Genomic DNA, 16,874 nt, shown 5'->3' with positions numbered 1-16,874 from the left:
TTAATAGTCTTAACGAATAGCTCGACAGTTCAGTGATTCCTTCCATCTCCTAATGAGCTAATTATATTAGACTCGTCCGCTGAAGTTAATAAACTTACTAACGGGAAATTCCCTACTGGTCACGACGAATGGTTAGGGTGGAGGAAAAATATTTGACTCCATTTATATTTTGTTATAATGTATTTTTTATTTTACAATTTTTTATGTTATAATTTTCGCATCTATAGTAAGCCCGACGGCCTCTTAACTTTAAAATACAATACCTAGCAATTTGTAGATTATTATTTTTTTATTTTATTTTTAAAATTTTTCAACTTTACGCTATTTCGCACATAGCAGAGTACGCTGAGGGAACCAAGTGTTAAGATACTCTATAACCTATTCGAATGTTTTCGTTCTCTGCATTCTTGAGCCATTGCATTATAATACTAATAATATTTAATTCCCCGAGTGGGAATCGAACCCACAGCCGTCGTGTTCAGTCACACATTTGTGCCACGACGCGACGGTCTCACAAATAATTATATTTAATACATTATTCAAAGGGGAGGTTAATAAAGTAGAATAATTTATTTTAAATTAAAATAACTTATCAAGTAAGGTCTATCAGTAGAAGTATTCTAATTTGGGGCTAGCTATCTTCATTAATTCAAATTTAAATTATTTAATCTCAAACTTAGATTGAGATTCAAAGTTATTGCAAAATATTTCAAAAAGATTACTAATAGTGAGCTATAATAATCTTTAGAATTAGGCAGAAAATGGGGAACGGAGAGTCTTAACACTAGGTTTTTTCTCTCTACCCTGTAGAAGAGTGCGGGATACAGCGTGAAGTGATTTCATGTGGAATAACACTAAAATATACAGGGTGGAATTGTCAGCACCACTTTAAATGAAACCACAGTTTTAACTACTCTATAAAAGCCTAATATAATTCAGAAAAAAAATAATTCCCAAAAAAGAAAAAGTTATTTTTTCAAACAAAATAAATAATAAAATTATCGTTTTAAAGTAAAACGCCATTTGTAATGTATAACATAGGCACGCACACACTTACATGTCAAAGCGGCAACGTAGTACACTTATGTGTGCGTCACACGAAATACAGGTATGGATAAAAATCGTGAAATGAAAAAAAAATCCTACGTCCAAACTGTTGAGGTACCTTGATTAATTTTTTTAGCTCTGGGATTGAAATATTTTACCCTATATGCAGTTTCAGTTAAAGAAGCGCTGCCTCTTCTACGAGTACTTAAATTTTTAAAATATATTTTTTGCTTTACTATTTATACTTACTAAAAGAAATTCTCGGAAGAGCTGTGGATCATTGAAGATCGGAGGACACGGTAGGGATGGTCCAAATGGAGGAACTGTGTCGTCCGTGTAGACGCTCAACCTGTAACCTTCTCCTTCCACCTCTGATACTACTGCAAAAACATCTGATTCGTATATAGGATTATTATTGTTCATTATATATTATTTATTATTATATTATTAAATAATAAATATGAATCTAAATTGTTTAAGTAGGTATGCTTGTAAAAAAATAATTTCCGTTACATAAAATTAGCAAAACATAGTAACAACGTGTACGCCAAAAAAAAAAAGAAATAGCTCGTCTCCAATTAAAAAAAATAACTTTTTTTTCAATTTCGTGTTAGTATTTGGGTGAATAAAACGTAAAATCGTCATACAAAACATAATGAATGGAATAAAAGTATTTTTAAAGGTAAAATTAGTATTTACGAAGGAAAAGAGAGCAGAAGCGGTAGGGGGAGGATCTCGGTTGACCTTCGAAAACACAGAATCAAAGATACTGGAGGAAGGACCTCCGAAGGGCATGGATGAAGAGGTTGATGAAGAGAGGACGAGGCGAAAGAGGTATGCAGAGACCGCAACGTTTGGCACTCCGTTCCTTCTGAATACTGAATAAGTCCTAACCTAAGTCTAAGTGTAAAGTTAAAATTAATTACAAATTAAATACTTTTAATGGAAATTCCAAATTGCATTCACTCATTCAGCATATAGCATATAGACTCTTGTTGGAATGATTGTGAGAAAATTACTAGGTATTTGTATTTTACATCCCTGTTTACTATTGGCGAGCTCGAGCGTTCTACATAGCTAGTACGAGTATATTTGCGATGCAGTTTCAAATAAGCTTTGATAAAATTTAATGAAGACCAGCTTTACACGAATAATAATGGCCGTTTTAATTATACAGCTTCATTTCATTTTGTAGATTTCGTGTTCAACTATTATTTTGATAATTAAACGAAATTATTATAATGGTTTTTATTTAATGTATATTTAGACGTTGTTACTATTTTTATTTATTTAATTAAGAAGATTATTTAATAATTTACTTATTTTCTACAAATATTTCATTATTGTTCCTTTTTTATGGAAAGGCAAACGAGCGTACGGGTCACCTATTTTGTCATTAATTGCATAATGTTTATATTATTTGAAAAATGAATGACGTAATTAACTGCGACCTTCCTTTAAAAATAAGAAAAGCTTCACGCCTTATTCCGCATATAGCAGAGTAATCAGAGGGAACCTAGTGTTAAAACTCTCCGCTCTCCACACGTCACCCAATTCTCGAAACATTATGTATTGAGCCGTTAAACATAAAGTAAGTATATAATTAAAAATATTACATAATATTTATTTAAAAAGGATACGAGTAAAATGGCTTTTCACGCATTGCGGGTTGAAGGTGTTGTGAACGGAGTCTTCTGTGAATACAATATTGACGATGTCGTTCCCGATGTGACGCTTCCTCTCCAGCTGTATTGACAATATTGAAAGTGGTTAAAGCATTCCGTACTAAAACTTAACAGAGGTACGAGTTGCTTGAGATAGTTTCTGAAGCTAATATTCCAGTAGTTGCAGTACGAGTGGGCTAACCTGAGCTTTGCTATTACATTTTAAGTGATATCCAGAAGTAGAGTCAGAAAATCCTGAATAACTACGTTTCTTTTCTTCGTGGTTGTCATAATCATTGTGCTGCAGGGGCATAAGTTTACGTTAAAAGAGGTTCGAGGTGAGAGAGGACGGTTGTGGATTCGATCCCCACTCGAGAGAGTAAATTATTATATTTGAAAGTGGCGAACGGAGTGTTTTAACACTAGGCTCCCATTATCTCTTGTCGAACGATGACTCTTAGTATTTATCTTTGGTTAGCGAAATATTGTAAAAATTTCCCTACAGAGATGCTAACAACATAAAAATGTAACAAGTAAAAGAATGTCGACGTAGGTTCACGAGAACGTATGGCTTACTGTACAGGTTCAAGCGCTTCCTAAGTATGAACCTAGTACTATTTTCTAAAGTAAATAATTGTATTAATAACTTAACCGCTCATTACAAGCAGCAATTACAACTATAGCTAGTATTGCGGCCATCGACATAGAGCTTTTAGTAGAACATATAATGCCTCTCAGGAAAACCATGCTCGCACAACGTGGATTTGTGACATGCTTGTTTAATATGAATAGATGACGTTCAATTTTGGTTTAATATACATTCAGCTTCACGCTGTATCCCGCATATAGCAGGGCAGAGGGAATCTAGTGTTAGGACACTACGTTTCCCACTTTCCGCCGAATTTTGGAGGCATTGCGTGTTGAGTGGTGGAACCCAATGCCGTGTTTACCTTGGTACTAGAGCGAGGAAAATGAAAATTAAAATATGAATTTTTCTCGAGAGCGAATAGAACTCGCAACCTGTCGCTTTTACGCACGCTTGTTCCCCTGCGCCATGACTGGCCTCAAACCATATAGATTCCTTAAGCTATAGAGAGAGAGAGATCTAACTTATGGATAATGAATTCAGATTAAAATCAGTTATATTATTGAGATAGCAAAATATATTATACGAGTATAACAGGAAAACTATCGGCAACTTTAACATGTATATACTTAGGAAATATCAAATTATACTAGGCACGTATACTATAAAAATATTAGCTAAACGTGATCCTAATTCTAGTTTATTTATGTCTTGTGTGGGTCATACAATCTCAATGTAATTATATAGGGGCTAGTAAGTAACAGCAGGTATACTCATAATGCAATTCCATTTAAATAGACCGAAACGTTTTGGGCAAATACGTATTAAGTATTTATTATGCACTTTACAGTTTAAACTGACTACCGAAATATTTTAATAATATTTTTAATTTTATGTTAATCTCCTTATTGTTGTTTATTTTCATAAATGAGTGATGTGTACATTAGAAAATAATAAGAAAAAGAAATTTTATTAAAAACTAGTGGACCCGGACGCGGCTACGCCTGCTTAAACTATAAGAATATTTTCGCGTCGGTCATACTCATACTATGCCGCCCGAAGGATAGGTCATTTCGAATCGGTGACATCTCCTTAATTATTTATTAGAATATTATACAGTTAACTATAATTTCAATCTAATAATCATAAGGATGAATATCAAAATGTCGCGGTCGGTCGCGTAGCGACGCAACGGTTGTTATTAACATGGCAGAATAAATTGCATGTCAAATTAGAAAATACTTTAAAATATATGGGTTTATATGTGTAATGTAATGTTATATAGCCTATAGCACTTCTGAAGAATGCAGCTTTCATACAAAACAAAAACATAGTAGATCGGACCAGTAGATCCAGAGATCTTAGCGTTCAAACCAACAAACAAACAAACTCTTCAGCTTTATTATATTAGTATAGATAGTATAGAGTATAGATTACATCAAATTGGGTTAAGAAATATATAACAAAAATAATTATATTCTAAATGTGTTATTCTTACAGATTAAAAATATTTATTTAAATTAAGTGGTTGCAATAAAAGAGCCAAAACAATTAAGTTCTTAACAAAACGGAAGAAGGAAAAAAATAAAAGCCTAAAGAAACCAGTAAGTGATGTTGACAAAGATCTCTTAAATAACATGCCTTAACCGTCGGGGTTTTTAAGAAAATTTTATATCAGCCCCGGATATACTATTTACCGCTTCGCCTAACTTGATGCTTTTAACTTGCCTCGTTCTGGATGTGGGTGAAAATACTAAACAGGGCACTTAACGGTTTTTTTTATTACAAGTGTTATTTCTGATTTTTATTTTTCTTTATCCTGTGATTATTATTAATAGATACTAGAAAATTACTTTTTTTGGAGACGATGTACTCGCAAACAGCAGAGTAGTCAGTTAGAGGGAACCTGGTGTTAAGATACTCCGTTCCCCACTTTTCACCGAATTTTTCGAGGAATTCCGTGTTGAGCGGCGGAACTCAACGCCGCGTTTTGCCTCGACACCAGAGCGAAGAAATGAAAATATAAATTTCAATAAATATTTCATTTCTTGGAGTGGGGACCGAACCCATAACCATCGCATTAAGTCACACCCTTATGCCACTGCATTACGACAGGCCCCAAAATATAAAGCTATTCAAAATATTTCTCATTATACTTATTTACAATAGCCTAAGGAACAAAACACAAATTTCCAAGATTCAGGGGCCTACGACCTGTAAATAAAAAGGTACCCAGTATAATTGTCATTTACGAGGCTTCTTCGTAAGTAATATTCGTAGTAATACTTTAGGTACAGTGTAGCTCATTATCGTTAAGAGGCCGTCATTTTGACGGAAAAGTTGCTAAAAAGATAAATTGAATAGGGAAAGACGGCGTTTTAAAAAATATTTTCGTTCTACGACGAGTTCTATAGGCTTAGAACAGTGGCTGCTACGTTTACACTTAATTTACATATACGTGAAAATTGACGTTTAACAATAACTGTAGCGTATACTGATTCCTTATATAGTTATATTTTTTGTGAACAAAATGATTGGAACCCAAATAAATAACCAAATTATTATTTATTAATATTTTCATATTTTTTAGAAATATTTTCATTTATACGCTTAGGCACCAAGGCCCGGCATAGAGTTTCGCCACTCAACATGCAATGCCTGGAAATATTCGGTGGAAAGTGGGGAATGGAGTATCTTACTCTAGGTTCCCCCTGCCTACCGGACGGGGACTGTGCGGGATACAGCGTGAAGCTGAAAGGTATATTTTAGTCTAATCTAATTTAACCTGTTGTTTGTTGTCCTTTGAAAACGGCAGCATGGTAGACACGTGGAACATAATTTCATGCCCTTGATGCATAGTGTATATTGAATGGCTTCCAGTCATGTCACCTAAAAATTTCAATTATTAATAATATATTTCTCCTGAAATACAAAATAATTCCAATAATTAAGTAGGAGCTATAAATGTTTAAGTCCTTTCAACTGGTTTTATAATTAATTAATTATTTTTATTTTTGTCATGGCGCAGGGGCAAGACTGGTAACGCGACGGGCTGTGGGTTTGATTCTCCCTCGAGCAAATGAAATATGTAATATTTTCATTTGCGCAATGAGTAATATTTTTTAAATACTACTGAAGCTTAAGTAAGTTTTTTCTAGGTGATCCGATCTAACAACATTTTATTAACAATTTCAATAACAAATTTAATATAATACAAAAATAAAAGGAATAAACGAAAATGGGGAAAGAGGACGAATTGTATAAATATTTGCCAAATCCTTCAAAACGTATAGAATATCTACAATATAAAATCAACAATCAGAACCGCGTTCGTCCGATATTGGACTAATATTTAGTTTTGAAAACCTCACCTTTCACGTCTAGGCCTCCACGGAATCGGTTCCATCCTCTTAATCGAATTTTATCACCTAAAAGTGATATAAATCGCTCCCATTTCTCGTTGCCTTTCTCTGGAACACAAAGTTTTATTTAATTTATCTAAGAAGTTTTTAAATTGACTTAAGAGGTTAATATAATTTTGTGGTTTCATCAATCTTTGGCAAGTAATTCGGCTGCCATGTCTAATTTCGTGAAATATTATTTTACAGCTCCATAAGTGTTATTTACGAATAATACAAATTGAAAAAGCTATTCTCGTCTGTTGTTTTTTTTGCAGTAATACTTTAATACCGCTTGTTTAAATTTAGGATATTACCATATAAATTATCATCAAAAATATTACATAACTGAGAATAGAAAAAGATTTGGTTAGATTAGCGGTTCTAATATAATAATTTATTTTCTTTTATTTTCAAATTTAGGTTATTTTTCTAATCTATCTATCTATATATATAAAAGGACTTGTCCTCACTGACTGAGGTAAGACGCACGCACAGCCGTAATCGCTGACGGTAGAAACGTGAAATTTGGACAAAAGTTTACTTTCGTAATCTGGACATCCACTAAGAAGGGATTTTGAAAAATTTTAACCCTAAAGGGGTGAAATAGGGGTTCAAAGTTTGTATGGAAAAAAAATTAAATGGGCACCGATTTTTATAAAATTTGAAATTTAGATTTTTAAAAGTATTTAATTGAACACGTGTTTCATCGTTTTCTAGAATTCTCCCCCAAAGGGTGCAAATAAGGGGTTGAAAGTTTGTATAGGTTTTTTTAAATCGTCACCAATTTTTATAAAATTAGAAATTCAGACTCTTAAACGTATATAATTAAACACATGTTTCATGGTTTTATAGAATTCACCCCCTAAGGGTGCAAATAAAGGGTTGAAAGTTTATATGGAAAAATCTTTAAATCGCCACCGATTTTTATAAAATTTGAAATTTAGACTCTTAAAAGTATTTCATTGAACACATGTTTCATGGGTTATTAGAATTCACCCTTAAATACGCAAGCGAAGCTGCGCGCGTCCGCTAGTAAGAAATAAAACTGAAATACTCGTATAATATATAAATTATATGAGTATTTACAGTTTTAAATATTTTTCATCGATTTGATAGCATTTGACAAGTCAATTGTAAACAAGTGTTAAAAATATTAATAGCACAGCAGATATAAAAAAATATTTTTATATCCATAGAATATATTTTACCGTTAGAGAGCATTTCGTCGTCCGTCTTCTGACCAGGCTTCATTATCATAACACCTATTTTGAAATTCACGGAGCCCTCTTGTTCTTCAAGCAGCAAAACATCCTTTTGTAATTCTGGACAGGTAATCTAAAAAAATATATTATATATAAATGCATACTTACATTTCATACAACTACATCGCTCTGGCACCAAGCCTGGTGTTGAATTCTGCAACTCAACTCGAAAAGCCGCTCGGATACAACACAGCGGAGTGTCACAACACTAGATCCCCTCTGCCTTTCCTGCTATTGCGGGATACAGCGTGAAGCAAAGCTACATATCTATATATATAAAATCGAAAGGTCACTCACTCATCACAAAATCTCAGAAACTACATGTGCTAGGAATCTCAAATTTTGCATGGAAGTTACTTATAGGACGGAGGTGCTCGCTAAGACGGGAATTTGCAATATTTGACTTCTAAGGGGTTATTTTTGGGGTTGAAAGTTTGTATGAAACTTCGTTACTACAAATACTAGGAGTCTCAAATTTTGCATGGACATCAATTATAGGAAGTAGGTACTCATGGAGACAGAAATTAATAATAACGTAGCTCACGCAGGCGAAGCCGCGAGCGGGCCGCTAGTAAATTTATAAAAAAGATATAGAATTTTCTTAGCCTTGATTTGTCCGTTGTCGCGATTCATATCTAATGGTTGAATCATTCTCGAGTCTATATTCTAAAAGTGTTGGCCGTAGAATTCTATTTAATTCCATAAATTCGTATAGGTAAGATATCGCTATAAACGTATTGTAGGGAATAATATTTGATTTTGAATTCTAGAGGCATTGCGACTCGACATTAGAGCAAAAAATAAAAATATGAGATATTTAATTTCCTCGAGGCAAATGGGAATTGAACCCACAATCCATCTCGTACACTCACACGATTGTGTCTCTGTGCCATTACTGGCCTCAAATTTTCATATATTTTGTTAATAACATACGTTTATTACGTAAGAACGTTGACTGTCAAATGCATTCGTGGACTAGTTTTAAAAGTGTATTGAATTTTTCTGTTATTTTTCAATCAGTTACAATACGTGTTTCTAGTACAACATTTCAACATTTCAATGCTATTCGTGTTGAAATTCTAGACGTAACTATTATATTGATCGATTTCTCTTATCCGAGCGATCTATGGCGTTTTCGCTATTAATAGCGCATAGCTTACTTTGAAAAAATTGTTGGTAGATAACGTGTAACGTGGAACTATAGATAAACCTCTTTCTAAGCTCCTATTAATAATAATATTAATAACATTAGATTCATTAAATGACTTCTGTGAGAAGAGATTCTCATTTTCACTGTATTTGTTTAATGTTTGTTACCTAAGAACTTTTTTACTTAAAAGCTAGTGCTTGCCATGTGACATTTCAAATTGGTACAGTTTAACAATACCATCCAAATAATACAAGTAATATTAAATTTGCATAGTTTATTTACTTTTTGAAGTCAATTGTTTTTGTTAAAAAATATTTCTATTGTATTAATGCCCATTTTAATTATGTTAGTCAACTGAAGACAGAATATGTTAAAGGTACAATATTTCCATATTTTCACAATTCATAATGTGAGTTTCATCCCAAATCCCAAATGTAGAGGAGAGGAAGCTTTAGGTCCTGTGACAGGAGACATTGCCAACTTTAAAGTTGGCACTGGTCTGATGTTTTTGGACAGGGATTTTATATGATAAATTACTTAAAGTACCACTGGGTTTGAATTTGAAAAGTTAATATCTTTGGTTCCAATAAATTCCCATTTATATAACTAAAACAAAATATGTAAGTATATATATTCTAAAATACATGTAATTGTAAAAAAAAATAAAAAAGTAAATTATTATTTATTCAAAATAAATATCATTTTATTTTATATAAAATATTGATAATAGATATCTATGCATTGCACTTATATGAAGAGTTGGCATGAATACTATTTGCAAGTCTACGGGTGCTACGAACAAGACACGTCTCTGTAGAGAAAGCGCGTACCTCGTAGCGACTACGGTATTGGTTGCGACGTATATTATTGCAACATATACATATTTAGCATATAGCAAGGTAGACAGATGGAACCTAGTAAGACACCACTAGGTTCCCTCTACGCTTCGAACTCTACGCTTTGTTTGCCTTGATACTTGGAAATTGAACACACAACCTTCATTTACAGTCATACTAACTAACTAACTATCTTTTGATGGCAAAAAATATTTTGTCTTACCTCCCTTGGCATTTTGTCGATCCTGTCGATGGAAGTGAACTGGGCTAGTATCTGTTTCAGTGTAGGCCTCGTTGGAGCTTGTCCACCACCACCGCTCCACGCACTCGCTGGCAGGTATATCTTATGAGCCCCCTTTTCAAAAAAAAAAAACATATTTTGTTATTATCTTTCATTGATTCTTTATATTTGTAATTAATTGAAGAAAGAATCGGTCGGAACACAGTCAGAACAGAAAAACAGAATAGCCAGTCATGGCGCAGGGACACAAAGTATGCTTCAAAATTGACTGGTTGTGGGTTCGATCCCCACTCGAGGAAATTAAATATTTATTTAAATATATATTTTCATTTCTTCGCTCTGGTGTCAACGCAAACCGCGGTGTTGAGTTCCGCCACTCTCCGAGGAACGGAGTGTCTTAACACTCGATTCCCTCTGCCAACTCTGCTGTGTGCGGGATACAGCGTGAAGCTGACTTTTTTCAAATTTTAGAATTATGCATCTCAAATTTATCTCTGGCTAGTGGCCACCCTGGAAATTCCGGGGAGACAAAAAACTAATACAAATAAACACGTGCTACATTTAACAAGAACACGTATTTATTTTTAGTCCGAATATCATTTTCCATTTCCTAACAACGAACACGGAGATCCCAAGTGTAAAGTAGAGCGACGTAGACGGCAATATTTTTATTCAGACTGAAATATAATCAAGAAATGGGTATGATATTTGTTATGGGATTAAAACGACGACAATTACAATATTAAAAGATAAATAAATGTAATGAAATGTATTAAATCAGTTAAATATAAATTGAAACTCAAGATAATTATATTTAATGAGGAACGGAGTATCGTATCACTAGTTCTCTCTGCCCATGATGTAAGGTGAAAAATTGAATAGTCTCTTTTATTCCAGTATGAAATAAATACATATTTTGTGCCAGTACCAGTGCACTCGATAATTGAATTATAAGCGACGGATCGTAAAATGAAGTTAATGTTTACTAAAAATATATTAATTTAAATTAAATATTGCATATGTTTAAAATATTTACTTTAAATACATTTCAATACGTTATATTTTAAGAATATATTTATATTTTTATTATTGAATGCTGAAGTTTAAAAATAAAACTTGATAGCATATACAGTATATTTTTAAGTTAAGATAGTTCTATTTTCTGTTGAACAAAAATAATTCATTGAGAAAAGATTATATTTTTAATTTTTATGGATGCTATAGATGGATGCGATAGCGATGTAGGCGTTAATGACGTGACAATGTTGGGTATTCTTGAAGGGTTTAAAGGTTTATTAATAAACTACTTATATTTAAACAGTGTTTGTAAGATTTTTTTATTATGAAGTAATTTTATAAATTATTAGGGTATTTTATCTCCATAAATTCCGTTTTGTGTATATGCTCATAAAACTATTTTACAAAAATATTTTTTATAAAATTTTATAATTTATATTCATTCTCTTTTATACTGACAAACTAAAATTCTCTTCAAAGCTAAAAAAAAATAAAATAAGCACTTGTTTTATCTAACTTCCATGAAAAAAAAACCACTATAATATGTATTTCTAATTACTATTATACTCAAATATTCAGTATATTTCGCATAGAGTAAAATTTGTATGTGACACAAAGGGAAAAGAAGGATTAGTCTATACGGAAGCCCTTACCATTTTATTAAAGAGAATAGCTCGTAAAAGTCCTGCGCTCTCTTGCACCACGCTGAGAAGATACGGTTCCCTTGCCCCGTCCACTCCAATGTAATTTTGGTGCACTGCATAGAAAATATGTGAAAATATTATTATAAGAAAATATTTGAATGAAGTTGAATCTTATTATGTTGAATATATCTTAAGTTATAAGGAGTACATGGATGTGACGATGGTGGATTCGATCCCCACTCGAGAGAATGAATTATTTTTATTAAACAGTTTTCTTTAGCTCACCCCGTTTGTTTATTTATTTGTATATTTGTTTGGGTCAAATTTAGTAATTGAAATTTAACCCTCTTCCCGTTAACCGATTGATCTGAAATTTGGTATACGCTTTTGATTCTGGTGACAATACAATTATCCATATTCAATATTATTGTGAATCCAAGATGGCCGCCGCTACAAGATGGCGGACCACTTAGTTTTTTTCAATCCCATCAATATGGGTATCAAATGAAAGGGCTTGTCAAGTAGAATGAGGAATGGTAATAGGTATGAAATAATGCTTCAAAGTTCGTTACAGTAAAGTTTTTACGTATACAAATACACTAGTTTTTGTTTCATTAAAAATAACCAAGTAGTTATGATTTTACAGGCATTTGAAGTTTGCAAAAATTTCAAATGCCGCTAACAGTCCCGCGGCCGGCGGTGACGTCACAGGTCTGGCAGAACTCACTAGTCGCCAACGGTGATAGGAGATCTCGCGCAGTACTTTGTTTGTTTGTTACTCGCTTGTGTTTAGTGTTAATACAATAAAATGGATGAAGGATTCGAAAAAGGTTAATCGGATAACCTACCTGTAATAGATGGATTTATGGTTGCCGATTATTTATCGGAAAATAGTGATTTCGTCGCCGCAGAAATGCGAGGAGTAAAAATGCGAAGGTAAGTTTTGTTGTCTAACTAGTAATATTATGTCTGTTTGGGGTATAGATAATAACTAGCTTACGTTATTTTATTTGAAATTATTTATTTTAAACTGTAATGTAACCCAACCTAACTAGTTTCATATTGTAGGTAACGCGTTAAAAGTAACAAACTTTTTATTTAAGTTCAAAGTAGTAAGATTGTTTTATAAGTGAAAATAATATAATAATAATATAACTAAATTCATGCAGTAAGTTGAGCATGCACAATTTTTTTTAATGTAGATTTTTAATATTTTTATATATGTATATCTGAATATTATTTTTATTGTGATTATTGAAGATCGGCAAGAGAGTTATGGTCATGATGCGTACTATTGCGTGCTATTGCGTACGTATAAGTTAAAAGAGTAGCTTATGTATGTATTGCCAAATATAGATTACAGCAGAACACCGCGCATATATTAAACTATATTATTGCAGCTTAGAATGCAATGAAAAGAAGCAATAAGTTTATACGTAATCTGCGAAGATTGTGCCGCCAGCAGAGGTGATTGTAAACATACCATGGCATTTATAATGGGCTACATCGTCGAAGCGACGAGTCTTCAACAACTGCAACCAAGTCTTCTTTTTCTTGGCATTAATCCCGGCGTATGTTGCCAGGTTCTGCCTTTCTGCTTAACCTACTCCACTTTATACGGTCTATAACGTCCTGAGTGGTTCCTGCATCACGACATCCAAACACCGCATTCTTGGGCGTTCGGAGGTCTAGCTCCAGGGACAGGACAGACATAGCAAGGAACTTGCATCCGACATAGTTCCTACGCCGGCGCGCAACGTTGCCATACCATCTTAGGCCACGCTCTTGGAGCTTATCCGCTACGTCATGGATCCCAAGACTACCTCGAATGCGTCAGACCTCAGCATTTTCATTTCCGTGACGTGAAGCTCCTCAGCGTGCCGAGATAGTACTGGCCAACATTCGCTGCCGTATAATAGAACCAGTCAGATGATGCTCTTATATATCAGCCCGTTGAGCTTGGGTGGTATTCTGTGGTCGCAGATCACACCAATAACCTCCCACCATTTGGCCCAGGCAGCGTTTATCCAGCCATGGACATCGTGATCGTTGCCTCCAGACTCGTGCATAACGGATCCAAGGTACTTGAAACTTTTCCAACTTAACGGCTGGCTCAGGACCTTTAAGGACAGTGCTCGAGTCCGGGCTCCCTCAGGCTATGTATTCGGTCTTCGACACATTTTGTTTAAGACCGCCGTTATTATGCCTCCAGCATTAGTTGCTTCTCTTCAATGAGTTTAATGTCATCGGCATACATCATCAGCCATGGAGGTTGGTCCTGGATGTGAGCCGTAACAGTACACTACAATAAATAAGAACGAACTGAAAGCCGAGCCTTGGTGAACCCCCTACTGTAGTGTGTCTAAAGGGTTTGGTGTCGCCAACAGCAGTCCTAACCATCGCGAATCGCAAAGCGGGATCGTGGTACATATCTCTGATGGCCTCAGGGATCCCTTTCGATCGCAATGCCCTCCAAAGACATTGACGAGGCACACAGTTAAAGGCCTTCTGCAAATCTAAAAAGGCCGCAAATCTAATGCAGAGCTCTTCTTTTTTTCCTGTATGCCTCCATCAAAGTTCTGAGTAGTCTCTGCATTAAAGTACTGATTAAGTTTGTGGTAACGCCCAAGCGAAGCCAAGTGTTGTTGGAAAAAATTCAAGCTTTCTAGTATCGATACTACAATAAAAATAATCAAAGCTAAAGATTTTGGTACAACACGCCATGAAACCGAGCAGAATAGAACTGTTTTTTTGACAAAGTACTATCAAAACTTCAATATCTTAAAATACAATGCTCACTATTACATTATGTATGTGAAAAAAAAAAGATTTTAAAAATAGATCTATATATTATTTATTAAACGAAACTAAATTTGTGGTGGAACGCCAGCTAAAAAAGAGCGCGAACTGCGAGTGAACGAAGACGAACTGAGCGAGCGAGTTTTGCAAGACCTGTGACGTCACGCGAGTCGGTTACGGCCAGATGGAATCTCGCGTCGTGCGCTTACTTTAAAGGACAATATCTCAAAAACTAATAGACGTATCAAAATAATTCTTTCACAAGTATTTTTTATTTTTAAAAGACAATACGATGAGCTAGAATTTAAAATTAGTGATTATTCTCCATTCAGTGCACTATACAAAATCAAAATCAAAGATGGCCACTGCTGATGATGGCGGATAATGTAGTTTTTAATCCCATCAATATGGGTATCAAAATAAAGGGCTTGGTAAGTATAATACTATACAAAATTACAATATGAATCTCCCACCTAAGTCAAGATCTGGTATCCTGCCGAGGACTGTGTGGCTATAGGGTGGCTAAAAATGAGACGTCGCTAGGGGTACACCACCCAAGTTAAGGTAAAAGGTAAAAGCGCGCCGAGAACTGTATGGCATTAGGGTGGATAAAAATGATATGTCGTTAGCGTTTTCCCCTCAAGATTCAGGCACATCTTGTTGTACATAGCCTTGCCCCTCTATTGGACCTCTGGGGGGGTCGATCGTAACATTCTCCATTAACCTTGCAATAATGAGGCACTCAACGAATTGAATAGCATGAGAAATAAAAACTAAAAACTTAATAACAAAAAAGTAAAAAAAAATTTAAGTTAAACGGTTTTATATTGCGGATAAATGTACTAAAAGCTAAAAAATAATTTCATGGAAATTATGATTACTAAAATAAAATCGTGGGGCACGTCCAATATCTACAATCGAAAGACATGGCAAGAGACTTCACCCACCTAGTGGTAAGTAGCAAGTGTCCCCACGATTTTATTTTAGTAATCATAATTTCCATGAAATTATTTTTTAGCTTTTAGTACATTTATCTGCAATATAAAACCGTTTAACTTAATTTTTTTTTTTTACTTTTTTATTTACTAATATTTTCATTTCTTCGTTTTGGCAATACGGCAATATAATAATGCTTCGAAAAATTGGGCGAAAAGTGGGGAACGGAGTATCGTAACACTAGGTTTTCTCTGCCTACTCTCCAGTGTGCGGGATACTGCGTGAAGCTGTTTTTTTTTTAAATAAAGTAGTTATTAGAAATATATTTTTGAATTATTTATAAAATATGTACAATAAGTAAGATATTTGTCGATTAGGTAAATGTATCTAACGCTACATTCCGCGTACTAAATGAGCTTTCAGCTTTGTTAAGTGCTGATTTCCAAACTAGTTTTCCTTTGTTTCTTTTTATTGTTCATTTCGCGTCAAAGTGATTAATAGTATTCTATAATGAAAGAAGGAAAGGTTCTTTGATTTTTTTTGTGGTACAAGCAAACATACTGTAGAACAAATGAAAATTATTAAATATTTCATTTAATATTTTCATTCGAGGAAATGAAATATATTAATATAATGTATTTATATATAAGAAAAACGTTAACAAAACAAGGAAATACAGTGATTTACCACTGATTCGGTAATTTATGTATACGAGTATCTCCCCCAAAAGGGACACAGGCATGCAGTGACGGTAAGCATGTTTAGCCAGTTATTTATTGGTACGCCAGTATCATAAATGTAATAATATTACGATATATTATATAACTAGTGGGCCCGGACGCGGCTACGCCCGCGAAAATATAAGCCAAAATAATTAAAATAAGTTAAAAAATAATAATAAGTGGAGATTTATTATTAGAAAAAATATCTGAGTAACCGAAATGAACAAACAAAAGAAGTAAAAGTAACTAAAGGAAATTCTTAATATTAGAAAAAGTACCTAAAGTTTGCGGTGCGCGCGTACTAAACATTTTTGTATATTAAATAATTATGAATTTTTGCGGTACAGGTAACAGTATTAAATAAAATCCCAAATGATTAAAATTACGATATTTTAAGAGTATAACATCGGTATAGATAACCGAACTGAGATAAATTAATTATAAGCAGCAAATAATTACATAAAAAATAATATTAATTCGAAAATATATAAAAATTTACAAAATCATCAAAGACATCTGCCCGTTCGCGTCGGTCATACTCATACTATACCACTCGTAGGCTAGGTCAT

At 33.8% G+C, this 16,874-nt stretch overlaps 1 protein-coding gene across 1 annotated transcript in view; it reads right to left on the bottom strand.

Moving 5' to 3' along the window:
- LOC146534751 (GTPase-activating Rap/Ran-GAP domain-like protein 3) overlaps positions 1-16,874 on the bottom strand; it is an 88,632-nt gene that overhangs the window by 10,362 nt on the left and 61,396 nt on the right. Inside the window, exons 5-11 of the mRNA XM_085192583.1 lie at positions 11,858-11,961; positions 10,170-10,301; positions 7,907-8,033; positions 6,669-6,767; positions 6,083-6,186; positions 2,688-2,793; positions 1,297-1,439 (exon numbers count right to left, since the gene is read on the bottom strand). Coding sequence (XP_085048709.1) covers positions 1,297-1,439; positions 2,688-2,793; positions 6,083-6,186; positions 6,669-6,767; positions 7,907-8,033; positions 10,170-10,301; positions 11,858-11,961 — 815 coding nt within the window. The remainder of the gene's footprint in view (positions 1-1,296; positions 1,440-2,687; positions 2,794-6,082; positions 6,187-6,668; positions 6,768-7,906; positions 8,034-10,169; positions 10,302-11,857; positions 11,962-16,874) is intronic.

The sequence above is a fragment of the Heliconius melpomene genome, chromosome 11 (genome assembly GCF_056956725.1).
Source record: "Heliconius melpomene rosina isolate 202511_hmr_F chromosome 11, ASM5695672v1, whole genome shotgun sequence".
NCBI lineage: Eukaryota > Metazoa > Arthropoda > Insecta > Lepidoptera > Nymphalidae > Heliconius > Heliconius melpomene.
This window is presented reverse-complemented; position numbering and strand designations above follow the sequence as displayed.